This window comes from Dreissena polymorpha, chromosome 9, assembly GCF_020536995.1.
Source record: "Dreissena polymorpha isolate Duluth1 chromosome 9, UMN_Dpol_1.0, whole genome shotgun sequence".
Classification (NCBI taxonomy): domain Eukaryota; kingdom Metazoa; phylum Mollusca; class Bivalvia; order Myida; family Dreissenidae; genus Dreissena; species Dreissena polymorpha.
Window position 1 is genome coordinate 75,724,872 of NC_068363.1, and position 23,085 is coordinate 75,747,956.

At 34.5% G+C, this 23,085-nt stretch overlaps 2 protein-coding genes across 2 annotated transcripts in view; one reads left to right on the top strand and one right to left on the bottom strand.

Moving 5' to 3' along the window:
- LOC127845407 (integrin beta-like protein 1) overlaps positions 1-23,085 on the bottom strand; it is a 282,221-nt gene that overhangs the window by 120,823 nt on the left and 138,313 nt on the right. The gene's annotated exons all lie outside the window — the stretch shown is intronic.
- Positions 9,688-21,323, top strand: LOC127845400 (uncharacterized). The gene is made up of 10 exons (XM_052376284.1): positions 9,688-9,944; positions 13,240-13,278; positions 13,515-13,760; positions 14,704-14,742; positions 15,306-15,584; positions 16,848-16,944; positions 17,598-17,728; positions 18,274-18,417; positions 19,841-19,915; positions 21,073-21,323. Exons 1-10 carry the CDS (start codon positions 9,768-9,770, stop codon positions 21,076-21,078), a joined length of 1,233 nt encoding a protein of 410 aa, XP_052232244.1. The 5' UTR covers positions 9,688-9,767; the 3' UTR covers positions 21,079-21,323.

A 23,085-nucleotide genomic window follows, 5' to 3' on the forward strand; every position in this document is an offset into this window, starting at 1 on the left:
GGTTAAACACACTCATCAGCTTCATCCTGAAGCTATCGGCGTAGTTCGTCAGTTTGTGGTTTTGAAGATTTTGACATCAAGAAACTCACACGGGGACGTTTCGACGGTGTTGGTGCAGTTTCAGGGAGACGTAGGGGTATGTCATCTAGCCGGCCTTCTAAGGCCTCTTCTGCCTTGTGACACTGCGCAGACGACAGGAAATCCAGATCCTTAAAGAAGGGATCTAGCAGTGCCTGTTTCAGTTTCCGTGGGACGGAATCGCCGATCTAACTCTTCTGCTATGAGGTCTTTCCCTTTTCTTACCACATCTGAATCGCGTAATCAACGCTGAGATACGGGTCGCGTTATCAGTTTGACACGTACTTTACAAGGCATGCAGACATTCAATGAACACATTTTAATATTTATTTAACAAAACAAAACAGGGAGCGTTCTTTAGATCTCCCCCAAAGACTAAAAGTACTAAGATGCTACCCAGAAAAAGGACTCGAGAGCTTTTAAATAAGCCTCAAGCGGGGCAAACATACTCCATGGGTCTGTTTAGTACAAGCTTTGAGCATATAAGAACTTTATTGATCAAATATGACATATTTCCCTGAAAGGTATTTTTCAATTTAAAGTTTTAAAGCCACACACCTTGAAATGAAATAAATGTTTATCAATACATATAGATGCAACTTGAAAGTGTGCAAAATTGTCATTAAATCTATTGCCTTGTTAGCAAGTATTTTTTTTTTAATTTTAAACTGAAAGTCGGATTTCTATGCATATACGTATATTTCGACAAACACGATTATTTTTAAGTTTTAAAGCGCAAAATAGACGTATTTCAACGGTGTTATAACCAGATATATTCTTATAGGCATAGATATAATTTAATCTATAGCTTAGTTAGCAAGTAATTTATTATTTTTCAAACGGAACCGCTTTTAAATCCGAAAGTAGGATTTTTTGTGGTATACGTCGATTTCGATAAACGCGATTATTTTTAAGTTTATAAGCGCAAATAAGACGGATTTCTACCTTGTAACCACCATATATATTCTAATTGGCATAGATAAAATATGTTTCTTATTTATACTTAATTTTAATGTAGTTCATGTCAAGTTATGTGGTTTTAAGCAGATACCCGATACTAAAAATCCCATACAATTTTAATGATATTTTTTTCCAGGTACAAAAATATGTATGAGACAGAAAGTTGTTCCAATTAAGATCCACTAAAAATGGTTATTCAATCGGCACAATTTCATCATATTTGTTTTTTTTTTGCGACCTATGAACTATTTTTCTTTTCAAAAATGTTAAATGTAAAACAAACATATTTAAAAACTGCATGTGTCATTCTTTTAATTATATCGTCAATTTATTACTAAATGTGTTCATTTAAATTTCACGAATGCACGCACGCACGGCCCTACTAACACACGCATGGTCGCACGCACACCTAAACAAACGGCAGATATATCAAACATTTAAAGTTGGGTTTAGCGTAAACATGGTTATGTATCTAACATGCGTGACATTAATAGAGAAACAGCTGATAGTATGATATAGTTGTGCACAATTTTTGCAGCGAAGATTAACCCAATACAAACATTGTGTCAAACCTGTAATGATAAATGCAATTTAAAGCTTAAACTTAGAAACAAGCCAGCATTGGTTTTTAAGAACGAGCTCATTGCTTTTTTTAAATAAAAATATCGGTCTTATATGTTTTCTCATTTTAAAGATAAAAACACTTTAACGTGTTCATATTTCTGGTAATCAAACAAAAAAGTGTGTAGTATTTACGAACTTTAATTGCATTTTACGCAATCTAAGTTTCGTCTTTTTTGTGGTAAACAACCAAGCTATGCAATATGGATCTTTTACACCCATTATTGCTGTTTCTTTCTGGGTTTGCGCGATGATGATCTGAAATATTAAATTTATGTTGCAATATTCTTAAATCTTTCTCTAAAAAGAAGGGATGTAGTTGGAACTTGTTCGTAGTTTTATTTCATCGTTCTTCAAAAGGTTGTAACTCTGTTGCTCTGGCCTCTTTCCTACCATTGAGTAATTAAATGGTAATTAAATTGAATCCAGTTTAATTGTCTTCAATTTTTGTTTAATTTGAGTTGCAATGCTATGAGGTTAAATTTTATTTACATTTATATGTATCATGAATACTGCTGGGCCAAGTGTTTTGCATTGACCGTTCCAAGGCGGTGACCCCAGCTTTATTTTTATATGTGTATAATTATTATGTTGCTTGTATTGTGCTGTTTTGTACTGTTTTTTTCAATTGGTCTCTTGCCTAAAATAAAGAACCATCTAATTGTATATAACGAGAATGCAATACTGCTACAGGAGCTGGAGTTTCACATCTTTATATTGATGATATTGTCACATTTGTTCAAGGCCTAGTTTAGGGAATGTCTGGTTCCTTTCTTGTGGTATTACAGTAACTGATCCGCCATTTAATATTTGTTTTGTATCGATATTTTTACCTGAGCTGACATAAGTATGTTTACTCTATAGATCTTTATTGATCACCGCTGATTATGGTCAATGCTACGTGAACACACAAGGGTGCATATACACGTATACAATACAAGTTGGGTGTGGGCGTCAAATGAAAAAGAATTATTCTAGTCCATCAAAGATCTTTTAACTTCTATAATAAACAGACCTTATTGAACGAATATATTATATACAAAACAACTACATTAATGTGCAGTGTGTACATATCTTGATGTATGCTACGTGTATTTTTTGTGACAAGAATTATGTTAAATATTATTTCACATTCTGAGTTGGATTGTTTTCAATTTATAATAGTGTCTTTGGTATAAAACCGGCTTAAACACGAACTGTTTTCAACTCGGCTTTGTGTTTCATAATTTATTGTCACGATAGTGACGTGACCATCGTTTTGACCATCGGCTTCTCTATTGCAGATGCAACTTATGTTTCACATTTTACGTTGTATCTTTTCAAAAAGCCGTACTATATTATATTCCAAATATGGAGATAATGTCATCGAATACTGTTTTCGCTGAAATAGTCTGATTGCGATGTTGAAAATATGAAGAGTTGTACGAGCTTTAAATTAATAGCAAAAATACGAGATAAGCGAGCACAAACATTTTATGGGGCACACAATAAGATTTTTGTGATCGCAGATCCACAATTCAAGTCAACCTGTTTATTAACCGTTTCAAACGATATCCGCCAACTTAATAAAATAAATATGTCCGCAAAGTGAATATGTTCTGTTTATTAAGTTTTATTTATCTTCTATCACATATTGAACCTCATGATTTTAAAGCATCGTTGTAAGAAAAATGCAACTGCTAGTTAATGTTAATTAATGTTCTAATTTGTCCTTATACGCCAATTACAAACGACATCGATATTAGGAAACTGCACCTGCTCATTTAGCTGGACGATTATGTTTTTGTGTCAAAACACCTGACTACGTCCTTGAATATTAAGAAAGGAATGCAGATGAGGACAATTATTGATAAGCCTGGCTTAGTGCGATTGTAATACTTCAATCAAGCAAATGACTGCTTCATCAACCAGTATAGAACTGCACATCATGAGCCTAATTTGGGATTCATTGATAAGTGATTTCACTGTTATGATCAGTAAAATTTGCAAGGATATTTTTTTTCTTTTACAGGCGAAAATCAGAGTGTCTGAAATATAAGACCAAAACAAAACACAAATCAGGAAGTCTGAAAACTTACAATTGTTAGGATACCTATAGCAATTGTGAGATTTTTAGAAGCATATTGTGTTCAAACGTCTGGACCAAATTGAAGACATCTTAAATTGCCATCGTTAAGTATAACATTGATATAACAAGCAGGAAGCCCTCTGAAATCGTGAAATCATGTTGAAATACTTCATTTTCACTTTGAGAATTACGCCATCATGACCTTATCCGTTGACTGCCCCATTTTATTACCTGGGCTTGCTGATAATGGTATCTTTAATTTAATGCGTCAATCAAACTGGAATGCTCCAACATGTGTTGCTTTCATGTATTTGCTATCTCGTTGGAATCTGAAACTTACGAGCCCTGTTTCCTTTTAAGGATACATTTTCGCATTCTATTCATGCCTTTATACTGCCAGTATTGAGAACATTTCGAAACGGAACATTCAATTTAATTTGTACTCTGTGTACTTTGTATACCCCCCAATTAAAAAGGTAAAAGTTTTTTACAGAATAGTTTTAAGTTTTAACTAAACCAATTACCATTAAACTATTCACACAGGCCAATCAGGGAGGATCCTTTTGCCTGGACTGGATTTGCAGTTTGAAGAAACATCCTTTTAAGACAATTTCCATAAAAGCAGAAAGTGGTTCCTGATTAGCCTGTGTGCTTTTCTGCGACGATGCCCTTAAGCTCAAGCATTTAGCCCAATTTTCTCAGATCCCGGCTATTATACGTGTTCTTAACAGGTGTCATTGTTTTTAGTACATTTGTGCTCAAAAGCTTTCAAACAAACACCAGAACATAATTGTCATGTAAATTTAACCTATGTTTTTTAACTTGTTTACATCGAAAGCCTAAGGCTTATAGAAACGCTGTTGAGTCCATTTCCTGTGCTTAGATCCAGTACGTTGTGTCTTTGGGAGAGATGAAAAGAACGCTCCCACATTGATGACCGAAACATTTACCTCCGGGTCGCTAGGCAGACCCATTATTCATTACACCACCGCGTCTTTAAAATTACATAATGTCTGTACAAACCAAAAAGTGTAGGCAAAATAAACGTTATTTATTACTACCAGAGCTGTATCCTATTGAATGTGTTGAATTAGTAATTTAGTTCATGTCTTAGATCAGTTCAAGTCGAGTTGCATTTAGCCCTGTTTTCCCAGATCTTGGTCATCTACTGATTCCCCTATCAGTAAATGCCACATAGCTGTTCATATCCGGTTATCACTTCGGCTGAGAGGTGAGTTGTGATCAGGGCATTTTCGTGCCGTCCGTTTTAGTTCCCATGTCTTGCTGGGACCTTGCTGGGCCGCCTGGTTTTAGGACGCAAGGCTTGAAAAATAAGCTTGTTAAATAATTACTGATGTGTTACTGAGGTTATTGACTATTTTTGTGTCATTTTTTAGATACTTTAAAGCTTGAATATCCACTAAATATTGCGAGCTTTACAACTCGCTTAACTGTCGTTTACGTTTGCCTTCATCTTCTTTTTTATAATATGCTACAGATATTGGAATAAAATGTTACATATGCGTTCAGTTTTTTGTGTGAAAACATTAAGGGACCAAGACACATTTTTGCTACCTGATTTTTGCAGGATTATATTTCTCTTTGTATATATGTAAGTCTGTTAAAGTTTTGCGTGCCAGTTGACATTTAGATTTATATTTGCATGCAATACGTACCTATATCTGTCACTACTACAGATATTCAATTGAAATTTAATGCGAATCTTTATGGATCATCACAAGAGGTCACCGGCCAAAGCCTCTTACTCTGACATGTAAACAGTTGCTGATCATATCTTATCATATTGACCAGCCTTTTAGCATAATTATGTCCCCTTTTGTACTAAAAAGTTAAGTTTAAGTTTTGTGTGAAATTTGACATTCATTTTAAACTTTGTATACACCAAATACATATGTCTGTAAATACTGCAGATATTTAATTAAAACTTCACGCATGTCTTTTGGATCATCAATCAGGTCATCGGCCAAGGCCCATAAATCTTAGCTTAAATTTCAGCTGAGATATGCCCCTTATTGTCCTTTTTGTAATTTAAAATTTCAGCTAAGCGCTTGTATGATTGCTGACTTGCAGGCCATTGTTTTGTAAAAGTTGGATCAAAATCAAGGTCACTGTTTCCAAAAATATACAACAAGTGTGCGCATAATAACTCGAGTTAAGATACAGATATTGTTTCGTAATTTAATGTGTGGGTAGGTAACAGCCTAATCTGGTAAGGCATTGCATTTGGCGCAACTGTGGTCACTGCAGCTATAATCTGAAAAAAGCATTTTGGAAAGAACTACATATTTAGGTTGATTACATTTAGTCTAAGGGTGGGATTGAATTTGTGGCCAATTCAGTCCAAGGCATTGTTACTTAAAATAGAAAAATGGTTTACACTCCAGAACTTGAGTGTTCACGAAGGTATTGTGCTGTTATTGTGTGTGTAGTTAGCTTGCATGCTCACCTTGCTTTAAACCTAATTAAATTCAACTTAATTTATTGTAAAAAAGTTGAAATTCTAGTGTCCTAGCCTGGTCACATTTCTTGTTTTAATATTGTGAATTGTAAGCTTTAAGTTTACATAAACTTAATACCAACTACACATATTCAACTTAAATACATGTATGTCTTTTTAGGCATTTTATCATGTGACTGACAGAAAATATGAATAATACAATCAAAGTGGAAGAACAGTAAAGTTCACTGTCTTGGGACAGCTTTTGTTCAGAATGAAATTTTTTATCTTTAAAATACTGTGCAGTTTGTTTATATTTTACTCGTGTATTAACAGGAATCATAAAATTTTATATCGAAATTTTTGTATGCCTTCAAAGGAGGGCATATAGTGATCGCACTGTCCGTCTGTCCGTCTTTCTGTCTTTCCGTAACACTTTGCGTTTAGGTTTCGAAAAATGCTCATAACTTCTACGTCGCTGCAGATGTATTCTTCATATTTGGTATGCATGTGTATATGGACAAGGCCTTTTCATACGCACACAAATTTTGACCCCTGTGACCTTGACCTTATACTTAGGGTCAGCGTTTAGGTTTGAAATCTGCATTTAGATTTCGAAAAATGCTCATTTCTTCTATCAAAGCGTTTTTCGGGGGCATATGTCATCCTATGGAGACAGCTCTTGTTTGTTTTTTTCAATTAAGCAGTCTCCAACTAAATGTATAGTGTGTTGCCATTTGTTAGGATCAGACTGTTATTTCCTTTTTAAATACAATTGTTCATTTGTTTTATAAACAATTGTGACTAATCAGGTCATATTTCAATTGATGCTCTCATGTGTTTTGTACATAGAGCACAAAGCTAAGATTTCTTCCGGTTTCTCTGTCATAAAATCACTCATGCTTATATATAAGTTAGTACTTGACATTGCAACAAGGAACATATAGAATATCATTGCACACATAAGAATGCCTTTTGTGTCAGGGAGGACACTGTTTGTATGGTATTTTTCGTTTAAAAAGAGGACTTTTCTTTGAAATAAATCCACATTGGGCAGAAAGTGCCATCCCTGAATAGCCTGTGTTTATTGCTTATATTGGAATACACTTAATGCACATTAAGCTCCTTCTCTAAGGGAAAGGCTCATTTGAATGTCAGCTTCTTGAAAGTAACAGTGTTTTAACCACTTTATAAAGCTGCAGCATTTACTTTTGACTTGCTAGCGCAATATGATCACTTAGAAGACCTCTGTTAAAGCAGCATAATTTACTTTTGACTTGCTAATGCAATATGATCACTTAGAAGATGTCTGTTAAGTCCCCATGAACATCAATGTGTTCAGTAGCAGCTTTGATATCAAAAACATTTATGCCAAAGTCCCAACATTTAAGAGATATTGCATAATAGAAAATGTTTGATTTTTTTTTCATAATCTGCCAGCATTAAAATCTTAACAAGTTTTGAGGCCATACAACTGCCTTCTTTTTGTTCACATCTCTTCAGGGATTGTGTTTATGACTGCTGACGTGGAATGACGACTTTATGTAAATATTATTCTTATGTGTCATATGAAATATGAATACTGATTACCAATGTAGTCATTATAAGTGTGATTTTCAATAAAATAAAATAAGTTTACTATATATTGGAAGTTCTATACGGTGTATAATAAAAAGTCATTTCATGCTTGTGAGGTATTTCAAGGGTATGTATTATTTTGTATCATACTCGAGACTCATCTTCTCATGTTTTACCGCATTACACAAGCTCGACTGGTTATACCGTGGAACAATTGCTTACCGAAATATTCTATGTTAAACTTGAACATAAGCTTTAAGTTTGAAAAATTGAAGAAAAATCACAGCTACCGCTCGGCTCGTGACAATATTTTTGTCGTAGGGTATTCTGGGCATGATCTGGTAAGTTATTATTATTATTTTGATATTGTGATTTTACAATCTTAATGCGCGTGTCAATTTATGATTTAGCGATCGATTGGTGGTTTGCGGTGCAATATGTGTCTGATTTAAGCTATTTTACCCTATTATTTACGCCTGCCGTCAAACGTGTTTTTGTTCTTTTTGAAAAACTGTCTTTCTCATCACAGATTGATGAAGTAAGATTTTTATGATAGGTGAGATGTTAATCTAGGTATGAGTTAAAACACCAGACGAAAATATGGCATTTTAAAGGATTTTACCTGTGTACAATTAGTACAATTTATACTTTTATTTCATTCAATCATTTCTCACACTTGTCGCAAAAGTCTTTTGTTTCTTTGTGAAAAACTTTTTTATTTCTCATCCAAAATTGTTGAACTTATATTTTTATGCTAGGTGAGATGTTATTCTAGAAATAAAAAAAACTATATGAACATATTCATTTTAAAGGATTTGGCCTTGTACAATGTTGGTACAATTTTAAGCTCTTTTACTCTATTGTACACAAATGCCGTCAAACGTGTTTTACTTTGATACAGCATTTCACCGTGTTTATAACATACTATTACAAACAAGTATATTAGAATCTTAAACATTTACAACAAAGACTTACCTTAATTGGACAACACAATGACAATTAAAGAATGAATTCGCCCGCCGCGGCTTCTGATTACACAATTATAATAAATCAATAACGTAAACTGATAATTGAAATTAGGATCCCTTCTTTTAATTAACTCCCAAGATTTAAGAAAAGACAAACAAAACATCGTTTAAAGTTTGCTTATTGATCCGACAATTCACACGCGCGAGAAATGTTATATTTTCTTCCGCGAAATCCTAGTTCAGGAAATTAAGAGCTTTTATTAATTATGAAAAGAGAAGAAAGCATGGGTATTACAAACAAAACTTTATAAACCTATAACTCATGAATTAGATCTAAATAAAAACAAAAATTAGAGAATTAAAAAATTGAAAAATCTACAGAATCCATATTGAAATAAGTCGGACTGAAACCGTTTTTGGATCGAACGATCATAGCTTTTATTATACCCTCAATTTGGAGAAAGTAAAATATTTGTCCTATCCTTTTCACTACCGAGGAGTAATTCTGCTATCATGTGTGAGCAAGCTTTATACGGCATTCATTAATAAACGTTTGACGCGGTATATGGGCGATAACGAAATCCTTGAAGACGTGCAGAATGGGTTCCGGCGTAATCGATCATGCGAAGACCACGTTTTTTCACTAAACGGCATCATACGTAATAATACGACCATCGCGGCATTATAAATTCTTATTCTAGCTAAATAAAATCGAAATTATATTAAAGCATAGTTACTAATGTTTCTATGAAACTTTATTTTATAAAAATCGGATCATTATTGACCAAGTTAAAGCCACCTTTCTATAGCGCCGTAACATTTTCGCATAATTTTGCTCGATAATCGTAGCCGTTGCTAATGACCCGTCGCTATCTTATCGGTTACTTGACCACGTGACTCCGCCGCGAGATAGAACGATAAAGCGCGAAATTTCCAATCTGTGTATTTTATAGGCCTTTGAATAAATACAGGGACACTGCGTAATATTGACATTTCGAATTTCGCTAGCTTTGAAGTACTTTGAAAGGAAAATACGATGCAGATTTTAATAGTGTTATCGAGTTTGGTCGCTGTTGGATTGTGTGATGGAGGATGGACACAGCAAGACCCAACTGACCAGCAATGGTGCTATAGTTTGACACAACTAGCGAGCCATGTTAGCTCGCTCTCGTTCGCAAATGGATGCCCAAAAATCAGTGATGTCAGCACCCAGGTATTTAACGAACATTTGCACATATATGCTAGTGAAACGATTTTAATGTGGAATTGAATACATTAATCATAGAGGACAGTTAAACAAATAAATATTGAATATTTATGCTTGATCAGACAGTCGATATGTTATCCCCTTAGTGGTGTTCAGGAAATTTATTTGATATTTCTGCATTTTATTTTCTGAATTAAGTTCGTAAATGTAAATAGTATTGTTTATCTATATTTCTTCAATCAGAGAAAAATACAGGGTGTTACACCCGGGTGTTATACTCTGACAGTTATAGGCAGAATTGATCGCTCGGGAGTAACACGTAGACGTAACACGACAGGTTATTTTGGCTCGATTTTATAGCCGAAATTCAGCTTTTTTCGCAATCGCAAAAGTATACTTTTTCCCAAAAATTTAATAAAAAATTCCCAATCGGGGAAAAAACGCTAATGACATCGGCTGTTTCGTTTTTTAACATAGCGTAGTCCCATTCGGTCTCGTACGGGTTTTAAACTTCACCTCGAGTTGGATAACGTCGGCATGTGTGACCGATTCCCCGTGTTGTTCAGGAGGTTTCGTGTTTATAATAAAACTGTGTAAATATTTCAAATGTATAGCTATTAAGCACTTAATTATGTTTCATAACAATTTTTAAAAAGGACAATCGTTCCTACGCTTATTTTGACAAGGCGGACATTCGTTCATACGTTGTTTTAACTACCCGGATATTCATCCCCACGCTATTTTGACAACCCGGACAATCGATCCAAAATTATTTTGACAGACCGAATATTCGCTCCTTCATAGTTTTCAAGCCCCGATTTCTGCAAGGTTTCGCAAAGTACAGATCTCAGCATTAGTCGATATATTAGACTATTGTTAACGTTATGATTCTCATGATCACGATAAAGTCATGGTATAAAGTGTAACACAAAAAATTAGAAATATATATATACTATTTTAACAAGACTATTGCCAATCAATATATGTCCCTTACTGGCTCCACCATTGTTAGAAATTCCACCATTGTCAGATTTTGTATTTGTTGCCATAGCAACCAGAATTTTTGACGTAGGAACAAAATGAAATGACGTGCATAATGTCCATATTGCCATCTATCCATGTTTCAAGTTTCATGGAAAAAAATGAAGAACTTTTAAAGTAATCGCAGATAGAGCGAAAACCATAAGTCCCCTCCTGTGAAACCGGTAGGGGACTAAAAACCACACATAACAATAGCAGATAAAATGCCCATAGTGTCATATTATTTTGATAAAATGTGATAATAATGACCGGGATAACAATTATTCAGGAACAAATCTCCGGGCTGTCAAAACAACGAAGGAACGAATGTCTGGGCTGTTAAAATTATGTATGAACCATAATCCGCATTGTCAAAATAACGAAGGCACGAATGTTCAGGTTGTTAAAAACTATGTGTGAAAAATAGGCTAGGACGAATGTACTGTATTATTATGATTAAACTGGCTAATATCTCTACAGTGTTTAGATTGAGTATTTGGCGTTACATAAGTCTTAGAAATGACTAATACTACTACCACGATAAGATATTGGGGTATCATAAATGATGTTCAATGATCAGGCATCTACCACGGGTGGTTTTTGACAGCATGCCGGTATTTAGTATTTGTCGGCACAGTATCTGATCATAACGAGGTAATGGGTTTGTACTGAACACAGGGGCTATTAAACCACAGATGTATCAATAAACAAGATAGATCTTTATTCAAACAGCGCGATAAAAAGATCTAACAAAGCGTGTCAAATATTTGCAAAAAATGAAGAAAAACAAGTACGATAATCAAGAAAATGTATTCAATGTATTGACACTTATAATGTGAAGTACATATTTATTACTTATTCTGACAATGTCATATTGTGTTTTCTTAATCGTTACATCGCCGAATGTTCAAAAGAGTAAAATGTTGAAATCAGATGCGGCGTTGCGCGCGACTGTTGGAAATGGCTACAAGTTCAGCCTCGTTCGGGAGTTCTACGAGTCACGTGACTTTGCGCTGTTTTCAATTTCGACCTATTGTGAAAAGGAACAATTCAAGCGATTTGTGATTCGGCCGAATGGAAACAAATATGTCGCACAATTTAAAATATTACGTGATAAAGATTCATTCGCAAAAACCTGGCCATTCAAAAACTGTTGATTTTTGTAAGCAAGGGTCATTAAATAAACAAATATCGTCAACAAGTACAAGTCCTATCATTGAAACACCTTTCTTTGCTAATGATAGTAATTAAATAACAAGTGACTCTTTTGCATCGCCATCGTTGATTTCCGAAAGAAACATGCTGACTGATATTCAACATGTAAAAAGCAGTTGTTCTTCAGAAGAAGATGAAAAGCCTCATTATAAAATGGTGCCTGATGCATGATTGTTTTCCTTACCAAAATATGAGGCCAGGTTTACATGTTTGTACTATAGTGCTGCCAAAGAAGGCTACTGCTTGTGATTAACGATGTTGAACTCTTTCATGTAGTTTAAAATAACAATTTATTTTCCCAATTTCTTTAAAGCTATTGGCTATCTTTCTAAAATGCTTAAACAAACTGCACGGTTTTGGGATTCTTAGGTCCTATCATTTGTGAGGATGAATGAATTATATATTTTTTGCAATTATATAATAATGTCCTGAATATGGTTCTTTGTCCTCCTTTAAGCAAATAAGGTGTGCTTTAATTGCCTTATGCCTTACCTTTTAAAATACTTTCTATCAGGAAATCTATATGTACAATAATCATGTATCAGTTTGATTGATTTATACAAACCTTGATAATCTACCTGAATTCAGCCACACGTTAATAGTTAAATTTAAATGTTTATAAGATGGTTGTGTTAGTTTTGATATAAATATGTAATGTCTCGGCTACAAAATTGCTCTGTGGGCTCCCAATGTGTCTCCAGTTGATAGATATCCCTTTTATTTACTCTTATATATCATCTTAAATGTGTACCTTTGTAATACTTGTGTAAGTAATATACTATATGCTTTTTAGGCTAGTTATTCAATATGGGAAGATTAGCGTGTAGCATATGTTTCAAAAAATAGTGACCAAAAGAACAGTAAGATGTTTGAATAAAAAGAATGTTAGAAGTGTCTCATATAACCACGTTAAGTATTTAAGTTGAGTGTGATTGAAACATGCCTGTAATACAGTCAATTCCCAAGTTTAAAGTTGAGTTGAATTCACTAGCTTTTTTTGGCTTAAATAATTAGCACTGCTAATTGCTGCAAATTAAAATAAAAAAGAGTTTTTATTCTTTTTCAGGTTGTCAGTGGGATGAACTACAAGATCAGATATGAAGAAGTAAGTAGCAGTATTAATATACTCGGTTTCAATGTAATATTTTATACCGTATAAATTAGTTTGTCTAAAATGACAAATATAATTTATTTCAAACAATATCTTTAAATATGCATAAAATATCCAATCATATCTTCGAAACTTTCATGGAAGGTAAATAAGTATAATAATCAATTGATACATGCTTTAAATCATTAAGTTATTTATGTTAAACTCTCTTCATACCTTTTTTTTCATAGGCAGGAAAGACTTGCACCATACAGTATTACGTTCAATCTTGGACCAACATCTACACAGTCAATAAGCACATCTGTGTCGCCCAGCTAGCGCATGCTGTGGAGAACAGCCACCCAATGATGGGCGGTGATTTCCAGCAGGACCCAACCAAGGCAGAGTACACAGACCTCTTGTTCCAATTCACGGACGCTGGACTCCTGTCCCGAGAATCCATGAATGGACTCCTCATCACCAAGGTCGCTACACAGGTAATAGTCACCAAGGGAAAATTCTGTACGTGATATGTGGGTAATGGTTGCCATGCAATAAAAACCCATACCAGATATGTGGGTAATGGTTACGTAGAGAAAATTATGTACCAGTTTGTTTGGATATGGTTGCCAAGGGAAAATCTCATACCAGATTTGTAGGTTATGGTCGCTACGAGAAAATCGCGTACCAGATTTGGAGGCAATGGTCGTCAAGGGAAAATCACTTACCAGAGTTGTGTGTAACGGTCATCCAGAGAATATCCCGTACCAGATTTGTAGGAAATGGTTTTCAAGGAAAAATGCCATATCATATTGGTGAGAACCGATCTTAATGGGAAAATCCGATACCAGATTCGTAGGTATTTGCGCAAGAAAAATACCATACCAGATGTGTAGGTTATAGTTGTCAACGGAAAATTTCATACCAGATTTGCTGCTTGGGCTGCATGACAGACATTAACTGTATACTTATTGCTTTACCGCTCAGATATTAATTTTGAGGTGTATAGTCCCTTAGAAAATAAAATTATATTAAAAACCTTTCTTAATAGATTCAAGTTTTATTGATTTCCAAACATAAGATTCTGATGAGCAGCAAACAGAATAAAGCCTGAACAGACTGCGAAAAACGTACAGGCTCTTCTAGTTTTATAATGGTTGCACATAGCCATTTTTACTTCGCCTCTGAATGGGAAATGGTTTTGCATGGATAACCTTAAGTAAAATATCTTAGTGTGAACAGTATTGTACAGTTGAAAAATCAAAATCATTAATATTCATTTATTTAGACATTTGAGTGAGCGGGTTTTACAAATAATATTCTTAATTATTTAGCAACTATGTTTTCATTTAAATTACAAAATATTCACCTTTTAGCAAAGAAGGCAAAACTATTTTTTTTTAAATATTATAATTTGTTATATTGGATACTGTTTTGCAGGTTGTTGCAGGAATCAACTACAAGTACACCATACAGATGGTAATGTACCATACTTTTGTTATTATTCGAATAAGTCCACAAATGACAAATTGGTGATTGAATGTAATAACAAAATCACAACCATAAAGATCTTGAAAATGGTAATTGAATTATAATGAAAGTATATGTTTAACTAATAATAGTATGTTACAGAAAATAGTTAACCTCAAAGAGAAACATACTAGTAATTCAGTAAATAAGAGGACAAACAATCACATGGTAAATTATTTGTTACTTAAAAGACATTTATTAAGTCTTAATAATGCAAGGTAATTATCGAGGTACTGGTAACAAAACACTTGAACAAGGTAGCTAAATAACTTCTACATAGATCATGACTATTAACATAATCTTGTAATCTGCCTAACAACTGAATTTGTGACTTATTCTCTCCCCAACTTGCCAGGTAACCCCATTTATACAAACCAGTACTAAGAAGAGACTACCTTTGAAAAAAAGGCTGCACAGGCAAATCTGGGACGATACTTTATGCAGATGCATCAAGTCTAGTTTGCACAGAACCAGACTCACATTATCTCATGTCATTGCATGAATTATTTTAGGGTTCACAATCGTGTCACCTGACCCTGTTCGTACAAAGCTGGACAAAGACTTACGAGGTGACCGCCGACTCCTGCAACCTGAAGGCCACCGCTAAACGCCAGCTGGCTGGTGGTTGGATCAACCATGATCCATCTGACCAGCACTACGCTGACGTCCTTGTCAAGTTTACCAAACAGGGCGGTCTGAACGCTGATTACGTCAACTGTAAGATAACTGCTGTTCAGACACAGGTTGTCAGTGGGACGAACTACAAGTACACCCTCCACTGTGCTGAGTGGGTAAGTTTTGTGTTAGAATTAGTATGGAGTAAATAACGATTACAGGTGCGTGTTCATTGTTTTTTTTTATTTTTGAAAAATAGTAATGAAATGAATTTAATAATAAAATTGTTTTACTTGAAAAAGTTTTAAACAGTTCTGAAAAAAAAGAAAAAAAAGGTAAAATACAAAGAATGTGCCTGAACAGGGGATCAAACCCCGAACCTTTAGAAGCAAAAGCACCTTCAACACCATACAGTCTCAAGAAAGTGCAGTGTAGTTAAAAGGCTATCTCTGTAATACATGGTTTGCCAATTCTTTCAAGTAATTTCATTTGCCAAACTATGCAATAGTCCCTTTAAGAAATAGGTATCAATGCATCCCATATGAACAGCAATATAGCACATAACTTATTATTTTGACATTTAAGTTTGGTGTCATTTGGTCAGAGTTTATGTATATTTTTGACGTTAACCTTGGTAAAATATCAATAAAAAGACAGTCTTTGAAAAACATCTTTTACTGAAAGTTAAAGAAATCAAAATTAAAGACTTTAATTACTGAGAATAGCTTATATTACAGTAATATTCCTTTAATTGCAAATATTTAACAATGTTTAGCATTTAAAACTATATCATTAAAAGAGAAGATTTGCCCCAACTGAAGTGGCGAGAAAGTCTCAAATCTAAATAGGAACGATGTTTGATAGGGTCAATGTCTTCTTCAATAATCTGAACCCCGCTCTGGGTAAACCTGGCTTCATGTTGTCTATAAAAAAATCCATATCTTCACTGGTTAATCAGGGTTGACACTTTGCGTCTAAACTGTTTTTTTATAATAAGGGAATTCCTTTTTGCAAAACATCAATACAAGCGGGAAGTGTTGCCCCTTATTAAAATATGCAGATGATTACCCTGTACAACTGGGACAACACTTAACGCACATGCATTAAGTCCCATTGTCCCAGAGACCGACTAATATTTAAGCTCAATTTTATATATGAGCCGTTCTCTGTGAAAAAATGTTTAATGCATGTGCGTAAAGTATGGTCCCAGATTAGCCTGTGCAGTCCACACAGGCTAAGCAGAGACGACACTTTCCGCCTAAACTGCATTTTTGCTAAGGAGAGACTGTCTTCAAATGAAAAATATAATAAAGCGGAGAATGTCGTGCCTAATTAGCCTGTGCAAACTTCACAGGCTAATCTGGGACAACACGTTATGCACATGCATTTAAGCCACTTTTCACAGAGCATGGTTCATATTGTGTTCTCACATTTTTCAGTCAGTGTGCCACCTTCAGCTGTATGAGCAGACCTGGACACACACTTACCAAGTAAAGTCAGATCACTGTGAAGTGGCAGCTAGACAGATTTTTGAAAGTAATAGTCGTCGGATGATGCCCAGCATTTAAGCTTTCCCAGAGGCAAAGTGAAAATTACCATGTGCAAATAGCATAAAACCAGAACAGCCTGCGGGTGACTCGCAGTCTGTTCAGGTTTCATGCTGTTTGCTGCTCATCAGTATATAAGGTTTGGAAATGAAGCCTTTAAAACTTGAATTTAGTAAGAAAGAAATTTAATTAAATGTTACTTTCAAAGGGACTACAAATGCGTCAAGCAACGTATCTATGTGAGAAATGGTTAATTAATGTGCGTCACAGATGTCCCTGTGTCCAGAGCGTAAGGCATGTCAGGAAGATAAGCCTGTGCAGGCTGCGTAGGCTTATCAGGGACGACAACTTCTGTCTAAAATGACAGCTTTTTGGAGCTAAAGGTCGGTGGATATGTGATGTCCAACATTGAAGTACAATTCTTTAGTTGCCTTTTTACCTTACATGGAAGTTTAATCTTTTGTTAAATTGCATTCCAGTTTTCTGTAATGTTACTTATGTCTGAATTCTGTTGTATACAAGTTTAGCCAGACATAACATATGCCAGTTGCCTATCTTTAAGGAATGCAATTGATCATGTTCAGCCGTTGTAGCATAAAGTATTCATGTATCCACCGTACTAACCAGTGATTCACTTTTAAGCCTGGCACCCAGTCACAAACAAGTCTAAGGAGGGGTTCCAGGTGTGTGTCGAGGCCATCGTGACCCATATCAACCGCAACTCCACATCCATGTTCCATATTGTCGGGTCCAATGCTCAAGGTTGGTACCAGGTGCGTACAGCTTGGAAACTCTTTTGCTTTAAATAATACTTTTTAGAAATGAAAAGTAATACTTTTTCAGAAATGAAAATTAAATTGCATTTTTATATACAAAGACCAGAGCATGAATGTGTTGTATTAGATTTTGAAATTTGAATACGTATAACGTTTTTTCTCTCAACATCTAGCCATGTTAAACCAAAATGTGATATTGGTCATTTGGCAAATATCACAAAATAGAATACAGTTAATCTTATTTGAATCTGATCGACATGATGTTAATGGAAAGCTAATGATTTTTTTAACACTGTAAAATCGTTGCCTAAACACCAGATATAAGTAAAATAATTATGTTCTACACACTGCTTTGAAACCATTCTCATTAATATTGTGTAGGTTGTTAAGGGTGAACTGGGATTCATGCATGTGTGTAAAGTATGTAAGTCAGCACAGGCTTATCAGGGACTAAAGGACGGAACTTTCTGCTTAAACTTGCACAAGAGACTTTCTTTGAACAAAAAAATCCAGAAAAACAAAAAGTGTCTTGCCCGTTTAAGAATTGGCACCTTGCAGAGGATATATTGGCAACCAGGTATGTCATCACCGTGTTGGCCCAGGAGTCCACCTGTATGAACTCTGGCACCTCTGCAGGCCTCCTCGCAGTGGACTGCCAAGCTAACACAAACAGCATAACCAGGCCAGTAAGTTGTTCCTTCACTGTCTTTAATTTACCCTTTACAAAGAGACGCATTTGTAGTTTTTTAGAAAATTTAATCAAATGTAAAACCCTTCTTATTTTGCTCAAGTTTAAAAGGCTTCATTTCCAACCCTAAGATATTGATGAGCAGCAAACAGCATGAAACCGGAACAGACTGCGAGTTATTTGCAGGCTGTTCATATTTAATAATGATTGCATACAGCTATTTTCACAATCACATGGCTTAAATTGTCATGCGTCTGTGGTTGTTAATTCTGAGTAATTTATTCCATTCTTTTATCACAGTGTTAAAATATTGCAGACATGAAAGTCCTATAATTTAAAAATGAACACTTTAGTAGAAGTCAGGATTTTTTGTCTTCAGCTTGTATCTGTTCAAATGTTGTATGTATTTTTTAGGTACACGTTTTGTTGTATGATTTTATAAACTGCAGGTTTAAACATGATACTTTCTGATTTTCCTATAGACATATATGTTAACTATCATAAAACTTTGGGCACTTCCAAATAAACAAATCAAAATATGTTCCGTATTCTGATTTGAGCTGAGTTTTTCACACATTACGCCATTAGTAATGCACTTGAACGCAACTGCAAAGACTTGTTTAATTGCTCATGTTTAAAACACCAAGGGCGCACACTGTAACACTTAATTTCTCTGTTAACAAAACCAAGTGCTCACATGGTGACACTTTATTTCACTGTTAAAGCGAGTATGCACGATTTTGTCAAATATTTATGAATTTATATAAAATATGTAAAAATACTTATCATACATATATTTCAATATAAATTAAATAAAACTTAAGAAGAACATGTGTCGAAATATCCGAAATAAGCATGACATTTAATTTTGAAATCGAAATGTCCGGACAGTCGAATTGGCCAGCATGTATTTCATACATGCACGATGTGAATCTAAATTTAGTTTTACGGATCAATTTAATTTCCTGCAAAATTCATACGACACACAAACACTTACTTCGATCCTAATAAAAAGACGAATGTTTCGGTTATTGTTGGAAAATATATATGAAATATCTTCGTCACAATCGGCTCGAGGTGCTAATTTGTCTTTGCTGCATTTTATGAAATTCGTCTTCAATGTTTTTTTTCTTGCCTATTGTGCGTTGTGGTAACATATTTTTATCAATATATAACAATTTAACACATATAAAAATCGTTTATACTCTCTTTAACAAAACAAGTGCTCAAATAATGACACTTCATTCTACTGTTTACAATCCAAGTGCTAACATGGTGACACTTCATTTCACTGTTCACAAAACCAAGTGCTCACAAAGTGACACTTCATTATACTGTTTGTAAAACGAAGTTCTCACACGGCGACACGTTATTTCACTGTTTGCAAAACCAAATTCTCACACGTTGACACTTTATTTCAGACCTATTGGCGCTCGTTGTGTGTGTATAATTTGTCCTGGGCCAGCCATCCTGTGGATGTCGTCAGTCTCAACAAGGTACGCATCCAACCTTTGCAGCTATCAGGTCTTGACCAGCTTTGGGTTGCTTCCCATGTATCCATATATCCTTGTTTTGAGAGGATGTTGTTATTATTTAACACCAGGGAGTAGTATCGAAAACATTGTCAATATTTCAGCTTAACACAGCAGATGCGATTTGAGTTTCCTCTCAGCTGAGCCATGAGAATGTCCTTCAACTCACAAACAAACTCAAAGCTCAGCTGTATTAAAATTGGCGAATTCTTCCTCAACATGATTGTGAATTGCATCTCAAATATAAAAAAAATCAAAATATTGACTTATGGATGTTGGTGATACTAGGCGGAGGGCTCGTATTGAACTGTAAGAAAAGTTTTTTAAAAAGCAATTGAAGGGAGAAGTTATAATCTGATATCGATCTTGTCGTCAAACATTTTTAAAGGAAACATTTCCCAGAGTTCAAACTAGAAAGCCTTGATGTTTAAGGGACTTTTTCTATAACCCACTAGCCCTGGAACAAAGTTAAAATTTGCTTGCTGGTTTTTGGATGCTTCGTGTAGTGTAGTTTATTTTATGGCAATAGTTAAGATACAACATTCTTGTAAATAAACACTCAAGACCATAGATCGCTATGACCATAAATCAAACATAAATACCGAATGGGAACTGGGTTTCTTCTTTCCCTCGTACCCTAACCCCAAACTGTCTTTCATTTTGCTTTATATGTGATTCATTTAAAATTTAAAAGATGTAAATACGCGCATTAGCATTCCATTCACGGGGTCTACAATAAATTCTCTATGTCTTTGCTTGTGCTGTGCCAACCTGAATTTGCCAAACTTGTACACCTTTTCAATTGATATGAGGGTTGGCACTTTTGGCAACTCCCTGTACTTAGCTGAACTGCTAGTCATGTGATGTTTGTATGTCAGCTAGAAAGATTTGTTTTAACATCTTAGGTGTATTTTCGTTCATCCATTTAATTCATTCCTATTCAAAAATATTTGTGAAGTACTCCGTTTTTGGATGGTACTAAAAGTACAAAAGAAAACAAAAACGTCAATAAAATATCATTTCTGTTACTAATAATCAGATTTCTGTGGTTTCGGATTTATTGTGTATTAACCTTACTTGTACTTAAAGTCTTTCTTTAGATATGTCTTAAATTTATAAAGATTTAGATTCACAACATCATCCTGTCCTGAGCTGGGCAACAAAGTGGACATCGTAGCCTTTGAACTCTTGACCTTTATATGTGCATGACTTGTAACAACACCATAATCTACCTACACTGGAAAGACTACTAACATTACTAACTCTATTGAATTGCTGTGTATTATGTGAAATATTGTTGTGTTTGTGCCTTATTGGACATGGCATTTATATTTGTACAAGAGTGAAACAATAAAACTGCCCATTTTCTTTATACTATCTGTGTGTTGTGATTTTGACAAGGAAGTTTTGAACATTCTGGTCTATATTGGTCGACTGTGAGATAAGGAAAGCTGTTGTTTTACATGAAAGTCAAGAAATAAACATGTGTGCATCATAGTGAACTTAATTAACACTTAATTAACTTTTGTTCTATTATCAGTATTTGGAAGAGATCATTTCTTAAAGCATGCAGCATGTGGACAGGGCAACACTTTTTATGTCCCCCACCACTATAGGGGGGGGGGGGGGGGGTGGGGACATATTGTTTTTGCCCTGTCTGTTCGTTTGTTTGTTTGCTTTAAACTTTAACATTTGCCATAACTTTTGCAATATTGAAGATAGCAAATTTAATAGGAGTCAGGAATTTTTGGTCTTCATATTTGGCATGCATGTGTATCTCATAGAGCTTTACATTTTGAGTGGTGCAAGGTCAAGGTCATCCCTCAATGCCAAAGGTCAAATATTTGGGTCAAAATCGCTATTAAATGTACACTTTTGCAACACTGAAGATAGCAACTTGATATTTGGCATGCATGTGTATCTCATGAAGCTGCACATTATGAGTGGTGAAAGGTGAAGGTGAAGGTCATCCTTCAAGGTCAAAGGTCAAATATATGAGTATATAGTGTTTCACAAACACATCGCTTGTTTTTAATGTTACATAATTGGAAATGCAGTCATTTTTATAGTTATTATGATGTTGCTTTCCTAAAGTAGTCATACCATAGTGCCTTTCCACTTGACTGTATTGCACATTGATCTTTTCACTCACACAATTAAGTGTCCACTTATTATTTGTCAGAAGACATACTTACTAGCAAAACCGATCATATGGTTGTTGTAGTAATGTACGTTTTCTTTGTAAGAACGTGTACCATATATAAGCAAAATTAACATGTTGTAGAATCAAAAACAGTGACCAAACAACTACACTCTATGGTAACAGTTGCCACAGCAATGAAAACGCAGAAGTTTTTTTTTTGCACTCTAACATAGTGCAGAGAGCCAGATGTGTTTGTTAGTCTTATGTTTGTACGGTCTGCCTAAACAATCCTTTATGTAGGTTTAAAACACAAGAAAAAAGGTTTAAAAACTTTTGTTTTTAAAGTTAAAAAGAAAGAAAAAAAAGGTATTGTACAAAACTTTTAAAAGGTGAAAGATGCATGATTTCAACTATGTGTTGAACAAATTAACAATACTGGATATATTTACATTATCATTATATATTTTATTATATTATGAGGACGATAATACACAGACTAAAGTATATTCTGGCAGTATGAATACACCAATGCTCAAGCTATGTGGAATGTATACTCAAGTCCTAAATTTTCAGTTAGTATTGTTAAAAAGAATTGCTCAGAAAAAGTGTTAATCGTGCATGTAGTACAATCATGTCTTGTGTATATCATTGATACCATTTTTAAATGTCAACTCATCTCATCTTTGCCGGTGGTCATTAAATGTTAACATACATGTGAAGATAGTACCAACAATATTACAAGGTCTAAATCTGTGACACGAAAACAATCATAAAGAAATCATATTTATCTTAATTTACAGTTAAACACGCCTCTTTAAAACACCATTTATTCAAATGAACATCTTCTTCAGTCCTGATTTTTTTCATTCTGTTTGAAACTGAAATAAACATCCTTAATTTTAATTTCCTATTTGAAATTCTTCCGTGCTGCTACTTAATTTTTTTCACACATAGTAATCATTGCTTATTTCAAAGTTGCACTCACTACAAA